Below are 22,599 nucleotides of genomic sequence, written 5' to 3'. Positions count from 1 at the left end.
CATTTTAGCAGGAAGAACATGGTGAGACAGTATAAAATAAAGAAAGAGTCTCTAAAGGAGGTGCAGGAACAAAAGTATATACATACATAGGTCATTGAAGATGGCAGGGCATGTTGAGAGAGCAGTTAATAAAGCATATAGTATCTTGGACTTTATTAATAGGAGCATTGAATGCAAGAGTAAGGAGATCATGTTGAGTTTGTAAAAAGATCTTAGGTCTCATCTGGAGTACTGCATCCAGTTCTGGGTGCTATACTTGAGGAAGGATGTGAAGTCATTTGAGAGAGTACAGTGGAGATTCACAAGAATGGCTCCAGGGATAAAGAACTATAGCTATGAGGATAGATTGGAGAGGTTGGGACTCTTTTCCCTGGAGAAAAGAAGTCTGAGAGGAGACTTGATAGAGTTATTTAAAATCCTGAGGGATATGGACAGGGTAAATAGTGATAAACTGTTCCCACTCAAGAGAACATCAAGAACCAAAGGGCACAGCTTCAAAATAATTGGTAAAAGTTGTAAATGTGATGTGAGGAAACATTTTTTCACCCAGAGGGTGGTTAGACTCTGGAACAAACTTCCTGAAAGGGTGGTGGAGGCAGATTCGATCGAGGCATTCAAAGGGGAGTTGGATTGCTACCTGAAAAGAAATGTGCAAGGTTATGGGAGTAAGGCAGGGGAGTGGGACTAGGTGGAATGCTCTTTCAGAGAACCAGTGCAGACTCGATGGGCTGAATGTCCGCCTCCTGCACTATAAAGATGTGTTGTAAAACAGAGCTGCTTTCAACTTTCAACGCTGAGTGTCAACTCGCAGACACTTCCTCCTACCTCCCCTGGACCATGACCCCACCACTGAACATCAAGCCATTGTTTCCAGGGCTGTCACTGACCTCATCTCCTCTGGAGATCTTCCCTCACAACTTCCAACCTCATAGTCTCCCAACCTCGGACTGCCCGCTTCTACCTCCTACCCAAAATCCACAGACAGGACGCTCCTGGCAGACCAATCGTGTCAGCCTGTTTCTGCGCCACGGAACTCATTTCTTGCTATCTTGACTCCATTCTCTCTCCCCTTGTCCAGTCTCTTCCCACCTACATCAGCGATTCCTCTCACGCCCTACATCATATCAACAATTTCCAGTTCCCTGGCCCCAACCACCGCCTCTTCACCATGGAGGTCCAATCCCTCTACACCTCCATCCCCCACTGGGATTGCCTGAGGGCTCTCTGCTTCTTCCTCAAACAGAGGCCCAAGCAATCCCCATCTACCACCACTCTCCCCGGTCTGGCTGAACTTGTTCTCTCACTGAACAATTTCTCCTTAAACTCATCTCACTTCCTCCAAATAAAAGGTGTGGCTATGGGTACCCGCATGGGCTCCAGTTATGCCTGTCTCTTTATGGGGTATATGAAACATTCTTTGTTCCAGTCCTACTCAGGCCCCCTCCCACAACTCTCTCTCCGGTACATTGATGACTGCTTTGGTGCCGCTTCATCCTCTCGCCTGGATCTGGAAAAATTTATTAATTTTGCTTCCAATTTCCACCCCTCCATCATTTTCATGTGCTCCATCACTGACACTTCCCTTCCATTCCTTGACCTCTCTGTCTCAATCTCTGGTGATAGACTGTCCACCAATATTCATTACAAGTCTACCGACTCCCACAGCTATCTGGACTACAGCTCCTCACACCCCGCTTCCTGTAAGGACTCCATCCCATTCTTTCAGTTCCTTTGCCTGTGTCGCATCTGTTCTGATGATGCCACTTTCAAAAACAGTTCCTCTGACATGTCTTCCTTCTTCCTTAACCGAGGTTTTCCACCCATGTTGGTTGAGAGTCCTCAACCATGTCCGGCCCATCTCCAGCCCATCCGCCCTCACACCTTCCTCTCCCTCCCAGAACCATGACAGGGTCCCCCTTGTCCTCACTTATCACCCCACCAGCCTCCACGTTCAAAGGATCATCCCCCACCATTTCCACCAACTCCAGCATGATGCCACCACCAAACACATCTTCCCTTCAACCACCCCCCCCCGCCCTCACTTGCACTTCCCTCAATTTAGTCCACTGCATTCGCTGCTCCCAATGTGATCTCCTCTACATTGGAGAGACCAAACGCAGACTGTGTGACCGCTTTGCAGAACATCTTCGGCCTGTCTGCAAGCATGACCTAGACCTCCCTGTCGCTTACCATTTCAACACACCAGCCTGCGCTCATGCCCACATGTCCGTCCTTGGCCTGCTGCAATGTTCCAGTTAAGCTCAACGCAAACTGGAGGAACAGCACCTCATCTTCCAATTCGGCACTTTACAGTCTTCCAGACTTAATATTGAGTTCAACAATTTCAGATCACGAACTCTCTCATCCATCCCCAGCCCCTTTCCGATCCCCCTTTTTCCAATAATTTATCATTTTTTTAACAACTATATTATTTCTTTTCCCTCCTATTTTTATACTTATTTCGATTTATTGTTTCATCTCCACCTTTTAGCCCATTTCAATCCCTTCCACCCACCCGACTTGCACTAGAGCCATCTGCCACTAGCATGCTTCCCTTAATGTCCCCATTAGCACACCCTTTAGATAGTATCACCACCGTCACACCCCTTTGTCCTTTTGTCTATGAAATCTTTGGCAGTCTCTTCTTGGCCTCTACCTATCACTGGTCCCCTATCGAACTCTCCTGTCCCACCCCCTTCTACCAGCTTATATTTCATCTCATTTCTATATGTCTTAGTTCTGATGAAGGGTCATATGGACTCGAAACGTCAACTGTATATTCTCTCTGCAGAAGCTGTCAGACCTGCTGAGTTTTTCCAGGTATTTTTGTTTTTGTGCTGCTTTCAACTTACTGAGTAACATGGAAGAATTGCTGTGTAATTAAATTCTTCATGGGAGTGTTGAACACTTCAAGCTGGTTGGCACATGGCTAGAAACAGAGGGCAGAATTTTTCCATTGGCGAGCTGGGGGCGGGGTCCGCTCGCCGACACGAAAATGACACGGGATGATATGGAGGGGAACACCTGACGTCATCCCACCCCATTTAAATATTCAGGAAGGCGGGTCAACAGTGAAATCAGCTGTCCGCCTGCCGACCTGTCAATGGCCGTTGACAGGATAATTAAGCCAATTAAAGGCCCTGCCTGTCCAACCTTAAGGTTGGCGGGCAGACCAGGAGCCCCAGCAGGCTTCTGAAAACACATGAAACCTCATCCACTGCTGGGATGAGGTTTCATGTCTGTTTTTAAAAACTTTAATAAAGTTTGTGATATTTATTAACATGTCCCATCTCGTGTAACATTGTCACTGGAGGGGGACATGTTAGTTTTTTTACTTTTCTATTTTTCAACTTTCAAAAACTGTCAGTGCTCTCCCTGAGGCAGCACTTAGTTTCAGGGAGATGTGCGCTCTTTCGTGAACATGCGTGAAAGAGCACACTCTGACAGTTGGGGAACACCCCCCCCCCCCCCCCCCCCCCCCCCGCACAGGAAGCACATAGCGCTTCCTGTCTGGCAGCCCACTAGGCGGGCCTTAATTGGCCCACCCACTCAAAATGGCAGCAGGGCCTGTTTTGGCAGCGGAGATCGGCTGTCAGCCCTCTACTGAGCCAGTGGTGCCCGCCTGCCCATCAAGGGCAAAATTCTGCCCAGAGTTCCAGTGGAAAGTACAAATTATCTGAACTGGGAATCCCTCCGTTCATGGCTCATTGCTAAGGAAATAATGTGATTCAAATTATTTTTCTTTAACTATATTTTGGGAGAAGTATGCAAGGCCAAATTTAAACCCTTTTGTAATGGTTTGAAGGAGGTTGGAAGCTTACTCACCTTTTACAAGAGGGCAGCTCTAACATTTCCCTGAAACTAAGTGCTGCCTCAGGGAGAGCACTGACAGTTTTTGAAAGTTGAAAAATAGAAAAGTGAAAAAACTAACATGTCCCCCTCAAGTGACAATGTCACACGAGATGGGACATGTTAATAAATATCACAAACTTTATTGAAGTTTTTAAAAACAGACATGAAACCTCATCCCAGCAGTGGATGAGGTTTCATGTGTTTTCAGAAGCCTGCTGGGGCTCCTGGTCTGCCCGCCAACCTTAAGGTTGGACAGGCAGGGCCTTTAATTGGCTTAATTATCCTGTCAACGGCCATTGACAGGTCGGCAGGTGGACAGCTGATTTCGCTGTCGACCCGCCTTCCTGAATATTTGAGGATGCTAAACCACCAGCAGATATGTGTATTGTAATAAGCACTTCAGAGTGCCTGCTGGTTTTGATTAACAGCTCTATACTCTGAATCCTCGTCCCAATTAATATTTTTAAAAATCTAATCGTTGTTTACTTAGTTGTGAAATATGAGCGCTTTCATAGTTAGATACTTTGTAATTTCAGTAAGCCAATGTGATTTACTTGCTACTTAGTAAATCTGATTTGCAGCTACTGCCTAAAATGTATGATTTGTGTATTGTGCGCCTATTAGTTGGAGAGGTTTGATGTTGCTGTTTGCTGTGTACAGTGTGATTGTAAACTGGTTTGTAGTTCATCAGAACATGTTATCTTTGATTACTTTGTGCCTAAGGTCACATTTCAGTCAAGGATGTGTGGGTCAGTGGATATTGTCATTTATACCTGGTATAAGGTTAAGTATCTGGTGATTGCACATTGTAATCATTCTATGCTCTGCATGCCATTGCTTAACAGAAACACATTCTCTTGCAAAGTGAAAAATGAAGTTGTGCACTTTGTGCTGGAATCAAATATATAAATCTTTCCAATCTCTTGCTGACAGATGTCAATGGCAGGTTGAAGCTAACGGTGCCTTATCTCCTGCTTTGACACCAAGTCCCTCTCCTCTGCCACTAACTATTGAAGAAGACAGGGAGTTCACCTATCCTTGTGATGCACTCGCACCACCACCTCCGGTAACAGGGCACTACTTTGATTTGCCAAGGATTCGTCTGCCTCCTGGAATAATGGGAAAACTCAGGGAAATATCTGGCAGAGCACGACCTCAGTTCAGACCAAGCATTAAGTGAGTGTGATCCCTTAAATATCAATATTTCTATTTTGTAATGTACAAATGTTAGGGCATCAAAGCCCCTTTATGAAAGTGTAAAGGATCATAGGAAAAAACAGTTGAATCTGAATAACTTAATACTTTAGCCAACTATTTAGTTCTATAATGTTCTTTTGTATTTGTTGATGCTTTCTCATTCCTTGGGGTGGGTGGTGGGCAGCGGGGGCACTGACGCTTGTGATGTGATTCCATGGGTGCCAGCTGTCCCTGTTACAAATGGTCCTTCATGTCCAAGCCTAGATAATGAGTGTCAGCATGCTATTTAGCAGTAGTGGCCACATTTCAATCATGCCTGATTTTTGTTTTCTTCTGACATCCACACGCTCATGCATTTTCCAGCAACAGTTAAGGAATAATAATCAAGGAAACAGATGCTGGATTTTCCCCCCACCTTTCCCCAGCCCTTGGCCTTTAAGACCACCTGTAGCAACTACATTATTATCCCAAGATAGATCCATTAATAAAGGCTGGTGATCAAAACTGGGACTTTTGAGGTCTTGATGGCTCAGTTTAACACTGTTCTGGGCGCTTGCCATTATGAGATGTTCATTTCTACAGAAATGACAGCAAAAATATTTCATTACAAAAATATCAATGTAATGGTAAAGCATTAATTATAATTCTTACTCCACCCATGTCCTTCATTCTCTTGCATCACTCCCTGTCCCTGGACTGGAAACACATTCCAGGAGCTGTAAGTTGAACATGTTATTATGATGTAATAAACATCCCTCCCCTTAAATTAATACAAATGTTTGTGGTGCTGCATGACTGGATATGATGCATTTATCAAATTTGATGTTAACCATAATAGAGAGAGAAAAGGCAGATTCAAGATTACAGTGTAGTAAGTTACAACAAGATGTGCTCGCTCCCTCTGTGAGGAAAGTAATGCTTAATGCAGAGTTGGTTTCTGCAGTGTGAGGCTAAGGTTATTTATTGAATGTTGAAGTGTTGAATTATCAGACTTGAAATTGTTCTGATGAAACAGCTTTTTAAGTGAAAATTGGCCACTCACTCCCTAATGATGCTTTTTACCTCTCGATTGTAGGGAAGTGATTCAGCCTGATGTGATGGAAGAAATGGTGGTGTCATGTGTGATCAAACATTTGAATCTGATTGATGCGCTGCAGTCTCTAATTAATTTCCAGTACCGAGAGGAGCACCTGGAAGAGTATGATCTGCTGTGTAAAATAATGGGAGAAACTTTCAAAAAGCTTAATGCTATGGAGCGGCAACTTCAGGTAAAGTTGGGGACAGAAAGAAATTTGATATGCCTGTTTTAGATGGGGGGTAGAATGTACACATAGCTGCTTTTGGGAAGGGGGCATGTCCGGGAGTATTTACAGGTATTTGATTGGTGGATAACAATCTTCATGGGTTCCCTGAAACCATCTTAAATTGATGAGAATTATAAGAAAAATATGTGAAAATAAAAATATATTGTCTATATGATATAAATCTAGCAGTTAATGTGTTAAGATTCAATGCAGCTTTCTTTAGAGTTTTACAGTTTTCAATAATGGAAATGTATTTAGCAGTTGGGAATTGTATTTGCTCACTTAAAACATAATTTATCCTGAAATCCTAGACTTGACTAAAATATTTGTCATTTTTGTCAATGTGTCAACTAAAAATAGTGTTTATTTTTATTATTCATTCTCATTCTGCTCTCTACAAAAAAATTCTGCTATCATTCCCTCACTGAGGATGACCAGTTGGCCACTTCTCAGGCCTCTATTACCTGCTGTAGGGAGGTGTCTGAAAATATACAAAATTTATTTATTTCTTCAATTACCTCTTTTTAATATGACTTCCAATGTATGAAGGGAGCACCAAGCCTCTTCTCAATGATTCTCTTTGATAACTTGTGACTAACTTTAGTTGAATAGCCAACTATTTTATTCCAACAGATTGTATAAACCTTTCATTCCTGCTGTTAAACGCACATCTAGATATCTAGATGTTTTCTCATATCTGAATGTTCTTTAAGATGATCTTACGTTTGTTTTACTGATGTTTGTTATCTCATAGAGTGTAGCAGAGCTTGAGCAGAAATGGCAGAATGAAATGGAAGATGGCCAGCAAGGAAAACTGGAAAACAATCTGCCATTTTTCCATGACTATCACTTCAATGAGGTTAGCTTTTAAATGTAAAAATGATTAAAGTCGTCTTTGCTGATAACGTTGAACCTAAACCACTGACTTCACTTAGTCCTCTGAGGTCATGGTTGGAAGTGTAGCAAACTGGATGCAACACATTATCCATCAATTTATGTGTGGAAATTACTGAAGTATCATCTTATGTTACTACTTTTCATCTCAACACTGAATGGGAAGTAAAGGACACGAAATCTGAAAATGCTGAAAATACATAAGTCAGGCAACATTTATGAAGAGCGAAAGAGTTAGTGTTTCAGGTTGACAACTTGATGTTCTGATGAAAGTTCATCAACCTGAAGCATTAACTCTGTTCCTCTCTCCATGGATGCTGCCTGACCTGAGTATTTCTAGCGTTTTCTGATTTAATTTTAGATTTCCAGCGTCTACAATATTTTCCCTTTTGTAGAGGTGAAGGACGTCTTATGGTCCAATGTGTGGTACCTCTGGCCCTGAGAGATTGTTGACTGGACAGTTCTGCTGCTTGCCTAATATCCCACAGTATGTGCAAGCCAAAAACTCTAGGCCCTAAGAGCAGGTCTCCTCTTTGCAGTAGCCTATTGCAAAATTAGTTTCTCAACTTAACCGGATCGCTGAAAGATCAAAACAATCTGTAACTTGGTTGTATATGATCAATCTCATACCTTTGCATGAAGTGCATATGATTATGCACAAATCTATGCATCATTGGGATATGAGATAATTGTGCAGTGAATTTTTGATTTGCTGAGCTATTGGAAAGCTTGGATACTTGGTTTTTGTCAACAAAAAGAAATAATGGACTTACGTTTTTGTTGTATCTAGTCATGTGGTCCAATATGGATGCCCCTCTGCTGGCCTGAAAATTGTCTTAATTTTTTTGAAGCACCACTATTGCTTTATCAAGAAATATGGCAACCCATCTTTTCTTCCAGGACCAACAAGTGAGATTAGTGACCAGCTAAGTTGTTTTTGCTAGTGTTGATTGAGGAAGTAAAGTTGACCACAACAACAGAAGAGCTTCTTGCTCTTTGAATAGTATGCTGGAATCTGTGTCCATCTCATCATCTCTGTTTAATATCTCACCTGAAAGCTGCATCCTTGACAGATACATCACTCCCTCAGTATTGCCCTGAAATATCAACCTTAATTCTGTGAACCAGTTCTGGAGTGAGGTAAAGGTGAAACTTTTACAATAGGTATTCCTGATTCTGAACTTGTATTACAAGCTAATCGCTTCACGCCAGACAGTCCCATTGGTTAAAAACTGATAGTTGATTCCAAAATAAAATTTAATCGTACTTTTTTTCCCCCAGAGTAAAATTAAGGAGTTAGAGTTGCTTTGCTCCCTGAAGGAGATGCCATTTGACTGTAATGACTTGGAGAACATGGTCCTTTTACTAAGGTATGATGACATTAGCTGCTGTGGTGATAATTGTTTGCCTTGCTTAAAGTTTTGTCTATTGCTTTAATTCATGGTCTGAGGTATTAGGTTTTATAAACCAGAGGTCTGAGATTAAATTCCTATTCTCCGCTGTGTTTGCTGATTTTGGAGGGAGAGAGGAAGTAGAAGCTGTACAGTTCTACTCATTGCTGCTATGCACAGATGGGAGACAATCAGGCAGGGTTCCTGCTCCTGATTGATTTCCAATGTCTCCTGCTAAAAAGTGCATGCTTATGAATGACAGGTGAACAGAGGATTAGACTGGGGTTTAATATCCCTCATATAGTTGAATGGCCTGGCAACACTCACTGTTTGGGCTCTCATGTGAACAGTGGTCCACTTGGGCAAGGTACTGCCCAAGGTGCTGCCAGAGCAATAGTACTTTCAGAAGATGAGGCAGGATAGCTAAGAAGAAATTGTTCTCTTGAGCTGGATGCACTACAGGACATCAGTGGTTTCTGCAGCTTGTGATGTACATAGCCTTCCCAGTTAGATTTGTGTTGGTTCATCTTTCACTTGTGATTAATGTGTAAATTTGAGTCCAAAACAATGAATAGAGTTAAATAACATTTGTAGAAATTGAGGCAATTCTACTGTTGAAAAAAAAATGGAAAAAGTGTACCTTATTGCATACACTGCAATGTGCATACAAGTCATCCTAAAGATTAGCAAACTGACCTATTCTGAGAAAAGCTGTTAAGTCAAAAGTAGCCCTGAATCAATTTTAGATGTTTTTCCATTGTGTAGTTGAACCATAAATGCCAGAAAGGTTCCACACTTGCTCCCTGGATTGCATTAATTGATTTTTATTTAGGGTATCTGATTTAAGGAGGAAGAAATCGACCCACTTATAATTGTAATGCAAAAGCCTCTTTTGCAAATTTGAGTTTCTGGACATCCGGTGAGGGTAGGATCAACCTAGTTGTGATACCGCTTTCAGTAGATTGACCTGCCAGCATTCACAGTCTTGGCTCAAGTTATAAGGAACTCTTTTCTAGCCAAGAGTCAGTATTTCCAAATATTAGGAGGTGGGAGATGGAGAATTGAAACTAAAATTAAAAATAGGTCTATAACTTATGAAAACAAATTACAAGTGATTATTTTAATGTGAATTAATATGAGCCTGTACAACAATTTTAAGCCAACATAGAAAGTCAAACCAATTTAAGCACATTATTAACAACATTAGAATCTAGCCAGTGTTGTTGACATAAATGCTTTCAGGGGATAAAATCCTTCAGTTCTCAACTTAGACTTTATTTTTGTCAAGGACTGGGAACAGGATACAGTTGATGATGCCTGGAAGTGTAAGAATTGTGTGCATGAAATGCTTATTGTGCAGATGCTATTCTGCACAACAACTATCGTTGCTTAAACACATGCTATTCAGGTTCAGATATCATTGAAACAGCAATCACACAAGGCCTCATCAGCTCTTGAGTTTATCACTGATATATGACTTATCTGTGGCAATGCCATCTTATGGTGTTACATCAATAACCAATCAACATGATGGTGTTCACACTGAGTGATGGGTGACTCAATAGAAAATGGGCTGTTTGGCATGTGATTCCAGTAATTTTCAATGCAATGTACGTACGTGGACTATGAGTTTAAGTGCTGAATGCTAACATGAAATGCAGGCTTGAGAGGATGGGAGGATGCAGTTTTGTATGTCCAACCTTATTTTCCCTCTCTTAGCCATGAATCTGCTCAAGTGGCTACTATTAGTGACTACCATAAGTATTAAGGTAAACTTGAAGTGAAAAGCGGGTTGGCATGATATTCAGCTGAACTGTTCTCATAACTCATTCAACTGTGACTGATATTCCTGAGTGGGTGCTGGAGGCCACTATAAAAACCATATTGTTGCCCTTTACAACATGTAACAAGAACAAATGGCCTGTTTGACATTAGAGGTAGTTTGTTTGGCTGTCTCTACCACGTGTTTTCATATCCATGGTGCTAAATTTCAAGTAGAATACATTTATTTGCGTTGTTTATTCTTGCCCGTTTTCTAATTAAAATTTTGTTTATTACAGAGAGAAGTTTGGTCAGGAGGTGAACTCTTTGATGCCGAAATCTTCACATTCTTTAGCAAAAACGAAAGCTTTGGTGAAAAGCTTGATGAATCGGGCTGAGTTGTTGCTGCACGTTACCATAGCAGCACAGTCTGGTCTGACCAGGAGTATTTCAGGAACCCCAGCTGACACACCAGGTACTGATGCTGACCTCAGCAGGTGAAGGTGGTAAAGGAGGAAAAGGTCTTTTCTGTTCTTGGTTGTTTTGTGTTTGACTTTAGAGCTCAACCATATAGTGAACAATTGTCATCAATGTAATGATGGGATCAGCAGTGTACTAAGTAGTTTGAGCTTGAAAAAATCATAGCTGTGTAAGCATTAGAGAATATAGCAACCAATTCAGATAATTTTGGGTGAACGTCTGGTCCCTTGTGATATAAATAACTGTGCAGTTTGAGTAAATATTTAGTGTCCTTTTTTTAAAAAAATAATCTTTAATTCCTTGCATTTGACAATAAAGTGGAAAAACCTGCATTGTGATAGGTGCATAATATTGGCCAGTAAATGTGATGAAATATTTCAACTAGATGTGTAAAAGCACACTCTCAGTTAGGATCACTTCCAGATTACTGTTACAAGCTACTTTTGTCCACTGTTTGCATTTTTGCAGTCTATTTCGTGAGGAGAAATGGTGGCTGGGCGGCCTATAGGAAGCGTAACAGTGGAAGTATGGATTAAGATAGCTGGGACAAGTTATCATGCATTGAACTAAGTGATCACAAATTGATATTATTTGCAGAAATATTTTGTGCACATTTGTCTTCCTGACATATCCCTGCTTATTTTACCAGCTTGTAAATCATCATCTGAAACCAAGGTGATTTCTCACACTGTTCGCCAACCTGTCTTCCTGCGTAGTATGTCAGCGCCCTCTGACCTGGAAATGATTGCAAATGAGGATTTAGAATTCACGCGGGCCAACCAGAGGTAAAGAATTAAGTAAAATTGGATAATTCCATTAAGTCCTGATCATCATGGAGTACAGTTTCAATCATTGTATGTGCATTATTGTGCAATCACAGTATTTACATATGCATGCCTGTGAGTATGATTGAGAGTATTTGTTCATGGGATATGGATGTTGCTGGCAAGGCTGACATTTATTCCCTATCCCTAATTGCCTTCAAGAAGGTGAGAGTAAGCCTTTTTGAACTGCTATGGTCCATGTGGTGTAGGTGTAGCCACAGTGGTGTTAGGAGAACCCTTTCAAGATTTTGACCTAACAATAGTGAAGTTATGCGATATATTGGATGGTGTGTGACTTGGAGGAAAACTTGCAGGTAGTAGTGTTTCCATGCACCTGCTGCCCTTTTTCTTCTAGTAGAGGTCAGGGTTTAGGAGATGCTATCAAAAGAGCTTGGGCAATTGCTGCAGGGCATCTTGTAGATGGTACACTGTTATGACACAACAGTTGGTAAAGGTTGAGCTATTTAAAATCCCAGAGGGAAACTTTAAACAACTGTCATAACCTATATTTTCACTTGGTATGTTTGAGATGCATTTCTGAATTCAGGCATAAAAACCACCAATCCTCGAGGTTTTTTTATATAAAGTAAATTAAATATTTATTAAATTAACCACAAATTTAAACACATGCACGTGTCTACAAATTATTACCATAATAACTTTTAAACAAATCCCCAAATGAATCACTCCCAGGTAATCTCCCCCAAGGCAGCAATAACCCATAGACTTAAACAGACACCAGGCAAAGCACATTTTATCTTACGAATTCGAAATGAGGTTCCTTTCAATTTGTTCCTTCACAGACAGAGTGGTAGGCTTACAAGCTTAGATCTTACGTGCCTCTGACTTCCACACAAAACCCTTTTCCTTTATGTACCTACCCTTCCCTTTGAATGTAAATTCTCATTGTATCACCAGGCCCTTTGAACTCCACCTCTTCTAACAATAAAACCCCTGTCAAAGTACCAATTTTATTAGTAATATAAACATATTGCTTGATGTCTCCTAGCTAGGTGCAAGAATTCACCCCCAGTCTTTGAATGGTTTATTCAACAAAATGCAGATGTATTCTTTACCTTACTGTTTAACATTTCTCAACCACTGTACATCAAAGCACCCAGATGAGCTGGCTTTAATCCACTTAAGACACAAACACCCACACCCACACAACAGACCCTACTACAAGTCCAATTTAAAATGATTTCCAATAACATTATACACATTACTATCTTCATGACATGCACGCGGTTAGCCTGTCTCTGATTTGCTGTCTGCAGACTGGAATTGTAATCTAATGTGCTTCAAATCTCTGGCCTAGTATCACTGCTTCTGTTTACTTTTCTGCTGTTTGATGCTGCACTCATTTTGACTAGTTGCTAACCGTGGTCCTGTTCTTCATCCATATTGCTTGCCAATTCTGTTATGCCAGACACCAACATAGGCTTTATGCAACAGTAGCTTGCAAGTTCAGTCCAAATGATAAAATTTGATCAGTTATTGAAGGCTTGTACTGAAACTTCCAAATTTTAGCTCTGAGACACCCAGAGCATGGAGTTCTGCAGGAAAAGGAATTCATCCAGGAGAGAGTGCTTTTTTGTTCAGTATTTTCCCCTTTTTTATATAGGAAGAACATCCGTCAACATTTTTCACTCACTACTAACTGGATAGGTCTGCACCATATTTTTATAGGATTGCAAGGCTCCAAGGCGTACCTCAATGTGAATTGAGCCATTCTGCTCAAGTGACGTCACATGTATCTGTTTTTTTATTCTTTGTGCATTTATTGCTCTTGAGAAGCTACTGGTGGGCTTGTCTTACTGAACTACTGCAGCCTAGGCAGTATAAACACATCCACATTGCTGTTGGGTAAGGAGTTCCAAGATCTTTAACCAGCGACTAAGAGGAATGGCAATACACTTCCAAGCCAGGATGGAGTGTGACTTGGAGGGGAACTTGCAAGTGGTTGTGTTCCTGTGCACCTGCTGGCCTTTGTTCTTCTAGGCGGTCATGTCATATGTTTGGAAGGTGCTAGAGGGAAAGGGAGTCAAAATAGTAAGATAGGATTTTAAAAAGCTGATGGAAGAATATTTTTTAAAATAATCAATGAGAGACTACTTGCAACAGAAAGCACTGTTTTTGTTGTTTCCCAAAATTTTTCGCCCCTATTAAATACTTTCAGCAGATTTTTTGGATTGGAGAGGGGAGGGTTTATATTTCAAAATGCTAAATTTGGGCAAAAGTATAAATTGAACAGGTACACATTTTTGGTGACAGATATTTAAGTCTGAAAATTATTATTGGGGTGCATGCACATAGCCCATTAAGTATTATTATACAGTAAGTATTCTGCATTAATAGCACAATAATTTCTGTGCTACAGATGTCTGAGGATTTGTCGGTCTTGTTTGCAGGAGACGCCATGGGAATAGTCATCGGAGCAGCTCCTTCACTCTGCTTCAATCACTGACTATTGAGGATAGCCGCGACAAGCCAACGTACAGCGTGTTGCTTGGACAGCTCTTTGCTTTCATTGGGACAAATCCTGACCAGGCTGTAAGTGCAAAATTTTTATTTGTAATTGTACTTTATTTCCGAGATTATTGGATAAGTCTGAAATGAACCAATTTAGATAAGGAGCAAATACATAATTATATGTTCAGATGTAATGCATTAGGTCAAAATAAATTAAAATTTGAAATGCTAAGTTGTTGCACTATCGACTTTTGGAGATTGTGGTGCAATATATTAGGATAAAATGTGATTTCATGGAAATTGCACTCTTCTGTTTTGTACTCCTTGGATTGAACATCTTTAACTCAATTTGTATTTTGTATTTGTACTTGTACATATATGCACACATATTAAATATATATAAAAATATATATTTTTTTTAATATTTATATTTGCTCCAGTACGTCTGTAATTGTACATATTATCTCACCGGGCTAAAATATGCCTGAACTCATTTATCACCTTTGCTCTTGAAGACTTAAATTGATTATAAATGCTAAGTATTTTGATTACATTTTAATTGTACGTATATTACCATCTTTCTATTGATCTATAAATGCAGCCATTTGTCAGTATCAGTAATTAATTACTGATGTAATGTTACAAGTTTTTTTCATTACCCTATTAAATGAGAATGGAGATGTTGACATTGAGTTATGCAAACAGCATTCAGAAGTTATAATCTTATTTTGCGTTAGGTGTCGAGCAGTAGTTTCCTTTTAGCTGCCCAGACCCGATGGCGGCGTGGTAACACAAGAAAACAGGCCCTGGTTCACATGCGTGAGCTGTTGACAGCAGCAGTCCGAGTCGGTGGTGTCACTCATTTGGTGGGACCTGTAACCACAGTCCTTCAAGGTGGACCGAGGTAAGATGCTGACTGGTTGAATTGTGAACAAAAAATGACTATTCTTTACAAAGAAACTCTGAGACAAAATAAACTTTGGGACATGGCAGCACATGGGATTTGTAGCATCAGAAGAGAAAACAAAATCAATGTGCTGTGCATCTATCTGTTTTTAAAAACACTGGCTTCATACTCAACAAGATGAGGGATGTTACTTTTAGTGAATGAGAAGTGTGTCTCTGTTCTACTCCAGTAACATGCCTCCGCCTCAGTCTCAAGAGCTAGTCCAACACACACTTTAATTTTTTCTTATCAGTCATCCTTGGTGACTGTGCTTGTGAGATAGGGCCACAGGGATTGGATTGAGACTGCTTCCCCTATTGTCATCTTCATGTATTAATGTTAATTATCTGCATATTTTCCCCCTCCTTTGCTTCATTTTCTTGCGCAGCCATTCACCAAGCCTCCTCCTCCAACTTTAGATGCAGGGAGAAATTGCCTACTGGCTGGTAGTTTTGCTGCTTCATAATTGTCCAGCTGGGGACACATTTCCAACAAAGTTGGAGAGTTGGATCTCACTTTATTCCCTAGTCCAGTCCGATATATTGAATTCCATTTGATGCGCCTTCCTGGTCGAGAACTACCATATCTTACTGAAGTGAAGCAATTGAATGTGATGCTGGGCAACTATTACCTATTACCTGCAGAATTGTAAACAGACAATGTTGAAAAGGTTTAAGCAAATTTTCCTAGGTTGGAGAGAGGTCTATTCAACTTATTTTTTTCCCACTCTATCCCATTAATCTTACTGTTTCCTTCTTGGTTACCAATGCAGCAAAAAACATTTTTGAATTAATACTGATGTGTAATCCAGCAACATGGCGCCTGATAGTTTAAAAGAAATCTCCTAAAGATCATGTTCCAGGATATCAGCAAGGTTGATGAATAAGAGAGCAGATAATTGAAGTTTTAAAAGCAAATTTAGTTAGATTTCCAGGATTGTTTGACACAAATTTCTGTACATGTAAATTGAAGGATTTACACTTTAGCAACTGAATTCCATTCATTAAATGTTGGAAGGAAGCTATTTTGCAGCTGATAAACAATGTTGTTTCCCATTGATAAGTATGTGTTTCTGTTCCCTCAGGATTGAAGAGCTGACGTGTGGAGGGATGGTGGAGCAGGTTCAGGAGGCGTTTGGCGAGACCATGACATCAGTTGTTTCACTTTGTGCTCGATATCCAATAGCCTGTGCCAATAGCATTGGCCTTCTTTGTACTATACCATACACCAGGTAGGCAGCCTGTGCTTCTCACAGCATTTCACAGAATTGGGAAGTAAATTATCTATTCGTTCAATTATTGTTGTACTCTATATTTAAACTATTTCCAAATAACACAGACTACATCGTATTAAATAGTTGCTTATGTGGGCCTCACCGGTTGGGGTATATTTTTAATTAGGACTGGTTTACGTGCCTTTGTTTCCTCCACCCTCGCCACTACCACCAAGTGCAAGGAACTCATGGACCTCACCACCTGTTCAGTGCCTCTGCTACTAATCACACACTGTAGCCTTGAATCCACATTTTTCTCTTTCTCTTCTGTCTCTCCTCAAGCCCTGTCCAAAATCATTTCATCTATGACTCCCACCTTCTATTCTCACTAAACTTGGAGATAATGCAATCCTTTCCTGGTCCCATGCTAGCTGAATTGTAAGTGCTTTCATCACCTTAGACATTGTCCTCCTCTCTTCCAAAATTTCCATCATCTCCCGAAAATCCTCCATTTTTCCTGTTTCCTGGAAAACAACAATCCCACCTCTAACCTCCATATTCTTGCTAAAACTCTTGAGCATGTTTTTGCTTCAAATGCATGTACATCTTTCCTACAACTCTATACTTCAACCTCTCCCATCAGGTTTAGGTTTCTGTCCCTGCCGCAGTACTAAAATGGCATATACCAAGGTCACAAATAACATCCTGCATGACTGTTGAAGCATTGCCTGAACTTTACCTCTCTACAAACTTTGACACTGTTGACCACCCCCACCACCTGCAATGCCTCTTTTCTGTTGTCTAGCTCAGTGGAACAGCCCTCACTATTAACTATCTAATCGTAGTCGTTTGTTAGTACAGAATTTGAGTATTGATGAAAAAGGAGACTTTTTTGTTGAAGCTTTTTATCTTGCATTCATCAGGACAATTCGCAAGAAAATGCCAATGTCAGGGGAAACAACCTATTGATACTGTGTGAGAAGTGCTGATTGGTTGGCAAGTTCACTCTGGTAGAGGTGGTGCCATGGAGAGTGCACCAGTTGATGGTGATTGACACTTAACTGCCAAGCATTGTTTGAACTTTAAACCAGGCAGCTTCACCCTGTTTAAGACATTGTCCTAGGGAATGAACCAGTGAATGACTGTCACTTCTTTTGTTTGGCTGAAACAGGTAAAATCTGTGTACATGTTCTTTCTGTCTGCAAAAAACAGGGCCTTTGTATTACTAATATATAAAGCTTCGACAAAAAGTCTCTCCTTTTTTTCAGCGGTATCTATTTTTATAGTGAGATTGTTTCCAGCAATGGTTTAGCTTCCCCTCTGAGCACCTATTTATTTTATTTTTTATTCATTCTCGGGATGTGGTTATTGCTGGCAATAATTTTCCTTGAGTAGGTGGTGTTGAATCGCCTTCTTGAACCATTGCAGTCTCTGTTATAGGTGCGCTCATGTTGTCCGACAGGGTGTTCTAGGATTTGACCCAGTACTGATGAAGGAATGGTGATATAGTTCCAAGTTGGTGTCATAGGTAGTGTTCCTGTGCACCTACTGCCCTTGTTCTTAATAGCCTGTGGAAGTTGAGAGTTAGGAAGGTGCTGTTGATGCAGTCTTGGTGAATTGCTGCAGTACATCACGCTGCAGTCATTGTGCCCCAGTGATGGAGGGAGTCAACATTTAAAATGAGGCATAGGTTGCCAACAAGTGGGCTGCTTTGCCCTAGGTGATGTCAAGCTTCTTGGGTGTTGGTGCTGCACTCATCCAGGTAAATGAGAAGCATTCCATTGCACTCCTGATTGGTGCTTTGTAGCCGATGGAAAGGCATTGGGGAGTTAGGAGATGTTACTCGCTGCTGAATTCACAGCTTCTGACCTCTCGCAGTCACAGCATTGATGTGGCTGCTCCAGTTTAATTTCTGGACAATAACCACCAACCAACCCCCCCCCCCCCCGCAACCCCCAAATGCTGCTAGCGGGGGATGGTAATTCCATTGACTGTAAATGGGAGATAATAAGATTCTCTCCCATTAGAGATGACCTGGCATTTGTGTGGTGCGTATGTTACTTGCCCTTTATCAACTTAAGCCTGAATGTTGTTGTCCAGCCTTGCTTGTCTGCTTCAGTATTTGAGGAGATGCTAATGGTACTGAATGCTGTTCAGTCATCAGCCAAATATTCCCATTTCTGACCTTCTGATGGAGGGAAGGTCATAGATGAAACCACCGAATATGGTTGGGCCTAGCAAACGGCTCCGATGAACTCCTATAGTGATGTCCTGGGCCTCCAACAACTACAACCATCTGCCTTTGTGCTCGTTATGCTGTTTCAGTGGAAAGTTGTCCTCCAATTCCCATTGATTCAGATTTCTTAGAGCTCATTAATACCATGCTCAGTAAATAGCAGCCTTGATGTCAAGTCAGTCACTCTTTTCTCACCTCTGGAATTGTGCTCTTTTGTCCATGATTGGACCAGATCTGGAGCTGAGTGGCTCTGGCAGAACCCAAACTTAGCATTGGTGAGTAAGTGCTGCTTGATAGCACTGTGGTTAACACCTTCTGTCACATCGTTTATGATTGCAAGTAGACTGATGGGCCAGTATTTAGCCAGATTGACTTTTTACTGTTTAATGAAAAAATACATACCTGGGAAATTTTCCACTTGGGTGGGTAGAAGCCAGTGTTGTAGCTGCATGGCCCTTTCTGCAGCACTACAGTCAGGGAATTGTCAGGGCCCATAATCTTTATAATATCCAGAACGCTCAGCAGTTTCTCTCTCAGCTGAGACATGATGCTCATTTCAGCAGGAGGCCATAAGGCACTTCTAGCTAAAGATGGCTGCAAACACTTCAACCTTGGCTCTCTCACGTTCACGTGCTGTACTTTGTCATCATTGTGAATGTGGATATTCATGGAGCTGCCTCCTGTTAGTTCTTATCTATCCAGGTCCACAAGATGGGATTCATTAATGATCTCATAGTGAAGGCACCCCGAGGTAACAGCAACCGTAATATGATTGAATTTTACATTCACTTTGAGGGAGAGAAGATTGGGTCCAAAACTATAGTTTGAAAGTTAAATAAGGGCAATTATGAGGACGTGATAGCAGAGCTGGCTAAAGTGAATTAGCAAATTAGGTTGAGGGATAGAACAATAGCGATGCAGTAGCAAACATTTAAGGGGATATTTCAGAAGACACAGAATAGATACAATCTGACGAGTAAGAAAAAATCCAAGGGACGGACACACTGTCAGTGGTTAACTAGAAAGATTAAAGAAAAATATATACAGTTGTATATCTAGGTATAAGGCCAGAAGATTGGACAGAATACAAGGAATAGCAAAGGATGACTCAAAGATTAATAAGGAGGGAAGAATTAGAGTAGGAGAGAAAGTTAGCCAGAAATATAAAAATGGGTAGCAGGAGTTTCTATAAATATTTAAAATAAAAAGAAACGAGTTACCAAAATGAGTAAGAGCAAAAAACTGCGGGTGCTGGAAATCCAAAACAAAAATAAAAATACCTGGAAAAACTCAGCAGGTCTGACAGCATCAGCGGAGAGGAATACAGTTAATGTTTCGAGTCCGTATGACTCTTCGACAGAACTAAGGAAAAATAGAAAAGAGGTGAAATATAAGCTGGTTTAAGGGGGGTGGGTGGGACAGGTAGAGCTGGATAGAGGGCCAGTGATAGGTGGAGATAACCAAAAGATGTCATAGACAAAAGGACAAAGAGGTGTTGAAGGTGATATTATCTAAGGAATGTGCTAATAGGTGACATTAAGGGTAGAAAGCAGGACAAGCAAGGTACAGGTAGCCCTAGTGGAGGTGGGGTGGGGGGAAGGAATCGAAATAGGCTAAAAGGTAGAGATAAAACAATGGAAATAGGTGGGAAAAGAAAAATCTATATAAATTATCGGAAAAAAGGGAGATCAGAAAGGGGGTGGGGATGGAGGAGAGAGTTCATGATTTAAAATTGTTGAACTCAATATTCAGTCCAGAAGGCTGTAAAGTGCCTAGTCGGAAGATGAAGTGCTGCTCCTCCAATTTGCGTTGAGCTTCACTGGAACAATGCAGCAGGCCAAAGACGGACATGTGGGCATGAGAGCAGGATGGAGTGTTGAAATGGCAAGCAACAGGGAGGTCTTGGTCATGCTTGCAGACAGACCGAAGGTGTTCTGCAAAGCAGTCACCCAGTCTGCTTTTGGTCTCTCCAATGTAGAGGAAACCGCATTGGGAGCAGCGAACCTCTTTTCTATTTTTTCTTAGTTCTATTGAAGAGTCATACGGACTCGAAACGTTAACTGTGTTCCTTTCTGCAGATGCTGTCAGACCCGCTGAGTTTTTCCAGGTACTTTTATTTTTGTTTTTAACAAAGTGAGTGTTGGCCCTATAGAAAGTGAGTTTGGAGAATTGATAATGGAAAACAAAGAAATAGCAGATGATTTGAAACCAGTATTTTGCATCAGCCTTCACAATAGAGGATACAAATAACATCTCAGAAGGAGCTATAAATCGGAAATGGAAGGAAGGGAGGAACGCGGGAAAATTACAATCACCGGAGAAGTGGTACTGAGTAAATGTTGGAGCTGCGAGCTGACAAGTGCCCAGGCACTGATGGACTTCATCCTAGGCTCTTAAAAGAAGTGGCTAGTGAGATAGCAGATGCTTTGGTTTTAATTTTCCGAAACTCCCTAGATTCAGGGAAGGTCCCATTAGATTGGAAGATAGCAAATGTAACTCCATTATTCAAAAAGAGAGGTAGACAGCCAGAAACTACAGGCCAGTTGGCTTAACGTCAGTCATGGGAAAATGTTAGAAGCTATTATTAAAGAAGCTATAACAGGGCACTTGGATAAGTTCAAAGTAATCAGGCAGATTTAACATGGTTTTGTGAAAGGGAAATCATGTTTAACCAACTTATTGGAGTTCTTTGAGGAAGTAATGTGCTGTGAATAAAGGGGAACCAGTGGATATACTATACTTAGATTTCCAGAAGACATTTGATAAAGTGCCACATAAAATGTTATTGTGGGAAAAAAAAAGCTCATGATATATCGGCATGGATTGAAGATTGGCAGGCTAACAGGAAGCAGAGAGCAGGCATAAATGAATCTTTCTCAGGTTAGCAAGATGTAACGAGTGGTGTTGGATCAGTGCTGGGAACTTCAACTGTTTACAATTTATTTAAATGACTTGGATGAGGGGACGGATGGGATAGTTGCCAAATTTGCTGATGACACAAAGATAGGTAGGAAAGTAAGTTGTGAGGAGGACGTAAGGAGGCTGCAAAAAGATATAGATAGGTTAAGTGAGTGGGCAAAGATCTGGCAAATGGAGTATCATGTGGGAAAATGTGAATTTGTCCATTCTGGTTGGAAGAATAAAAGAGAAACATATCTAAATGGTGAGAAGTTGCAGAGGGAGCTGGGTGTCTTAGTGCATGAATTGCAAAAGACTAGTATGCAGGTACAGCAATTAATTAGGAAAGCTAACAATGTTATCATTTATTGCAAGGGGAATTGACTACAAAAGTAGGGAGGTTATGCTTCAGTTATACAGAGCACAAGTGAGACCATATTTGGAGCATTGTACACCGTATTGGTCACCTTATTTAAGGAAAGATGTAAATGACATTGGAAGCAGTTCAGAGAAGGTTTGCCAGATTAATATGGGTGGGTTGTCTTGTGAGAAAAGGTTGGCCAGACTAGGCTTGTACCTGTTGGAGTTTAGAAATGTCAGAGGCGACTTGATTGAAACATGCAAGATTCTGAGGGGTCGTAACAGGGTGGATGTGGAGAGGATGTTTCCTCTTGGGAAAATCTAGAACTAGGATTCACTGTTTAAAAATAATGGTCGCCCATTTAAAACAGATGAGGTGAATTTTTTTCTGAAGGTCATGAGTCTTTGGAACTCTCTTCCTGAAAAGGCGGTGGAAACAGAGTCTTAGATATTTTTAAGGCAGAGGTGGATAGAGTTTTGGTAAGCAATGGGGTGATAGGTTATCGAGGGTAGGTGACATCATCCAAAGACAGAACATTAGGTTACACATGTATGCTACAGGACCCAGCTCTACCTTTTGTTGTGGATATCTAGTTCATAATTCATATGTTTTAGAATATAACTTGTAGGCATTAAAGGGTTAAATGTAAGATAGGGAAAAGCCTAATTAATAAAGTGATGATAAACCATAATGTAAAGGCAGATCAAACAAGCTGAGGTTTAATTAACCTGTGTTTATCTTACAAGGTCAAGACTGGAAGTGAATAAAAA

The 22,599-nt window shown here is 40.8% G+C and overlaps 1 protein-coding gene across 3 annotated transcripts in view; it reads left to right on the top strand.

Annotated features, from left to right (window-relative positions):
• The window catches only part of LOC121285485 (probable E3 ubiquitin-protein ligase HECTD4), a 301,376-nt gene that overhangs the window by 162,043 nt on the left and 116,734 nt on the right, over positions 1-22,599 (top strand). For all 3 annotated transcript variants that reach the window (XM_041201967.1, XM_041201965.1, XM_041201968.1), the window contains exons 25-33: positions 4,786-5,028; positions 6,125-6,317; positions 7,108-7,212; positions 8,529-8,617; positions 10,699-10,874; positions 11,529-11,664; positions 14,115-14,256; positions 14,913-15,079; positions 16,206-16,352. In XM_041201967.1, coding sequence (XP_041057901.1) covers positions 4,786-5,028; positions 6,125-6,317; positions 7,108-7,212; positions 8,529-8,617; positions 10,699-10,874; positions 11,529-11,664; positions 14,115-14,256; positions 14,913-15,079; positions 16,206-16,352 — 1,398 coding nt within the window. The remainder of the gene's footprint in view (positions 1-4,785; positions 5,029-6,124; positions 6,318-7,107; positions 7,213-8,528; positions 8,618-10,698; positions 10,875-11,528; positions 11,665-14,114; positions 14,257-14,912; positions 15,080-16,205; positions 16,353-22,599) is intronic.

Source organism: Carcharodon carcharias, chromosome 13, assembly GCF_017639515.1.
Source record: "Carcharodon carcharias isolate sCarCar2 chromosome 13, sCarCar2.pri, whole genome shotgun sequence".
NCBI classification, from domain to species: Eukaryota; Metazoa; Chordata; class Chondrichthyes; order Lamniformes; family Lamnidae; genus Carcharodon; species Carcharodon carcharias.
The sequence above is the reverse complement of the archived record's forward strand: the minus strand, read 5'-3'. Positions and strand labels throughout refer to the sequence as shown.